This window comes from Gavialis gangeticus, unplaced genomic scaffold (genome assembly GCF_001723915.1).
Source record: "Gavialis gangeticus isolate Ggan-Ray unplaced genomic scaffold, GavGan_comp1, whole genome shotgun sequence".
Lineage (NCBI taxonomy): Eukaryota > Metazoa > Chordata > Crocodylia > Gavialidae > Gavialis > Gavialis gangeticus.
This window is the reverse complement of record NW_017729033.1, coordinates 25,831,793-25,834,704: the sequence shown is the minus strand read 5'-3', so window position 1 is coordinate 25,834,704 and position 2,912 is coordinate 25,831,793. Positions and strand designations below refer to the sequence as shown.

Sequence of the window (2,912 nt, the reverse complement as noted above, 5' to 3'; positions counted from 1 at the left end):
CCCCCCCCCCCCCAAAAAAAAAAAAAAAAAAAGTCTGAGGCTGAATTGATTCAGTCTTTGCAGGTTTCTCTAAGCTGTGTAGTTTGAATTGATATTCACCGTTGAATCTGGAAAGGCAGCCAGTTGCCTGCTGTAGCCTGGGAAAGAAATGGGGAGCTCTAGAGCATGCCTCCCAGCCTGTCTGCCACTGTTGAGGGCACCTGAATACAGCCGACCAGGACACATCCCTGATTGACTGCCCAGCACATGCCCTCTGACTCCTTGTTGTCCCCTGGGGGAGGGCAGGACCAGGGCTGAAGAATGGAGGTTTTGGTGCCTTAGCAATGCGAGGGCCTGGGGGCAGGGTTGTCCCTGCTCAGCTGGAGCAGACAGTGTAGGCCAAGGCTAGTCCACCCACCCTGAAAGGTAGGGTTTGTGGCAGAGGTGCAAACCATCCTTGGATGCTGGGGGACTGTGAGTCAACTTGAGTTGGGAGGGGATCTGGAACAGAAGTTCAATAGACTAGCGTAACCTAAATTAGTCAGGTTTGATACTACTTTCATCCAGGTCTCTCAGCCATTTTGAAACTGGTTTATGCGCACTGAACTTCTGTTCTGTTACAGGCTTAAACTAGTTTCTGGTCACTTAAACCAGTTTATGTGTAATGTCTATCCGTAGCCTTTTGGTTTAAAAGTTGAATTTTGGGTGGAAAATTGAAATTTTCTAATTTCAGTATAACCATATAAGAAAGACATGGACTTTCATTAATTAGTAAAAAAAGATGGTAATAAGAAATGGTCAGGAACCAGGATCCTGAGAGAGCCATTGCTTGAAACATTTATTTCGGCATTTATTTTGGCAGGCATAATATGGCCCGTGGGCTGGATCCAGCCCATAAGGCCATCCTATCTGGCCCATGGGGCTCCTCCAAAAAAACAATTTTTACAGGCTCATGGCTGCCTCTCTGAAAGTTGGCAGGAGGCAGGCTTTCAGAGCTTGCATGCCATTGAACTGGGTGGGCTCTGTGCCTCTACCTCTGGGACTCCCGGCTCTCTAGATGTGAGATCCATATGGAGGCACTGAGTGCGATGGTGGTGAGCGAGGAGGGGAGCTCCTGTCTGCAGGGCAAGGAGCTGCATGTTGTGGCAGGGATCCTGCCTGGCCTGATGGTATGGGGTTTGTGGGGGTGTGTTGTGTGTGTGGGGGGGTTGTCCCATGTCCACACACCCACCCATCCACATGCTTACACCTCCCACACCCCTTCACAACTTCCCCCCCCACAAATCCCACACACATGCACACCCCCACACAATATACAAGAGTAAGATATTTTATATTGAGCTATTATGCAATCACCTCTACATAAACTATGCAAATGTACTGAATTGGGACAAAAATATTTTTTGAAATTAATTTAAAATATAGTATTTTAGAATATGATTTTTTTTTTTTTTTTTAATTTCTGGTTCCAAGATGGCAACCCCCTGTCTCAAAAAGAGTACTTTGGGGAGCAAGGGGAGGGACTTTTAGTGGCAAAGGTCAGGGGTTAGCAGTGGGACTTCCCCTCCCAAAATGGCAATTGGGGCAGGGTATCTCTCAGACAGGAAATAATTGCTAGTTGCTTTTATTGTCAAATACTCAGAAGACAATCAAATACTGCACTGAGTACTACCGTATAAGTACCTAGTATGAAAGATTCAGTGTCTCACAAAATTAAGCTCTTGTAAAAATCAAGGACTCCAGTATTTGGCCCCATGTCTAGTTGGATAAAGTAATCTCTTATTAATTTAGCTTTGGTCACTGACTTTTGAATTAAGTGAAAAGAAGCACAGAAATCAGAATTAAAGAAAAATATCTTGTATAACCCAGTTTGGGAGGATCCATCTTCTCACTGCATGTCAGAGTTGTATGCTGATTTGTGTATTATGTAGGAGATCAGCTAAATGAACGAATAGCATATCATCGGCTTGCTGCCATCCATCATCGCCTTGGTCAGTGTGAACTTGCTGAACACTTTTACCTGAAAGCGTTGTCACTCTGCTCGTCTCCTCTGGAATTTGATGAAGAGACACTGTATTATGTGAAGGTCTATTTGGTCCTAGGAGACATTATATTCTATGACCTAAAGGTAAGACATACGAGGGAATTGAGATCTACAGTTTGCATTCTTTAATGTTCCATGAGAACCTTTCATTGGATTTTTCTTCTAATTGTATGCATAGGAATAATGACGAGTGGGGATTATATCGTTTATGTAACACTAGAGGTCAAATCTTTTGAAAGGCATAGGTATAACACTGTGCCCCCTTTTGCTGCATGTACAAGGCAAACAACTCAGTCCTTTCCCTAGTTTCACGGGCAGCCTTAGTTTCTCTCCTGGCTCCTTTCCTAGCGTGGAGAGTAGCCCGGCTCCTTTCCTGGTTGTGCACCGAATGTCGGTATTCTGACTCCTCTGCTGCATTGGAGGCCAGGATTCCTAGAAATGTGGAGTGCCCACAGCACAGACTGCTTCCTGGGCCCCCTCCCTCCCCACTGTGCTGCCCCATCTTGCTCCCAGCAGTTGGGGCAAGAAGCAGAAGCTGGAGGAGAGAGGGGGGAGCCCAGAGCCTCTGGCTGCCAGTACAGCAGGAACAATGGGATGAGTAGTTGCTGGGTGGGAGCCCATGGACTGCGTTAACTCCTTTGGGGCTGCATCAGTTGGACAGCCCTGTTGTAGGTCCTCCTTCATCCCCTATCTCCTACCTCCTGTGAGAGTGCTCTAAACATTAACTGTAGGCTAAGCTTGGTGAGAGCTTGAAGGGGTGCTGGAGTGGACTATGCATAGAGGAAAGCAAGGTTCATAAGAATAAAAGGAGGTATAAGCAGTAGCCTGATGCTGAAGCCTGGTTGTTAGGGTGATCAGCTAAAAAGGCGAGGGGGGGGGGGAAGGGAGC

At 46.5% G+C, this 2,912-nt stretch overlaps 1 protein-coding gene across 6 annotated transcripts in view; it reads left to right on the top strand.

Moving 5' to 3' along the window:
- SH3TC1 (SH3 domain and tetratricopeptide repeats 1) overlaps nucleotides 1-2,912 on the top strand; it is a 92,072-nt gene that overhangs the window by 76,363 nt on the left and 12,797 nt on the right. For all 6 annotated transcript variants that reach the window (XM_019526379.1, XM_019526382.1, XM_019526377.1 and 3 more), the window contains one exon: nucleotides 1,911-2,107. In XM_019526379.1, coding sequence (XP_019381924.1) covers nucleotides 1,911-2,107 — 197 coding nt within the window. The remainder of the gene's footprint in view (nucleotides 1-1,910; nucleotides 2,108-2,912) is intronic.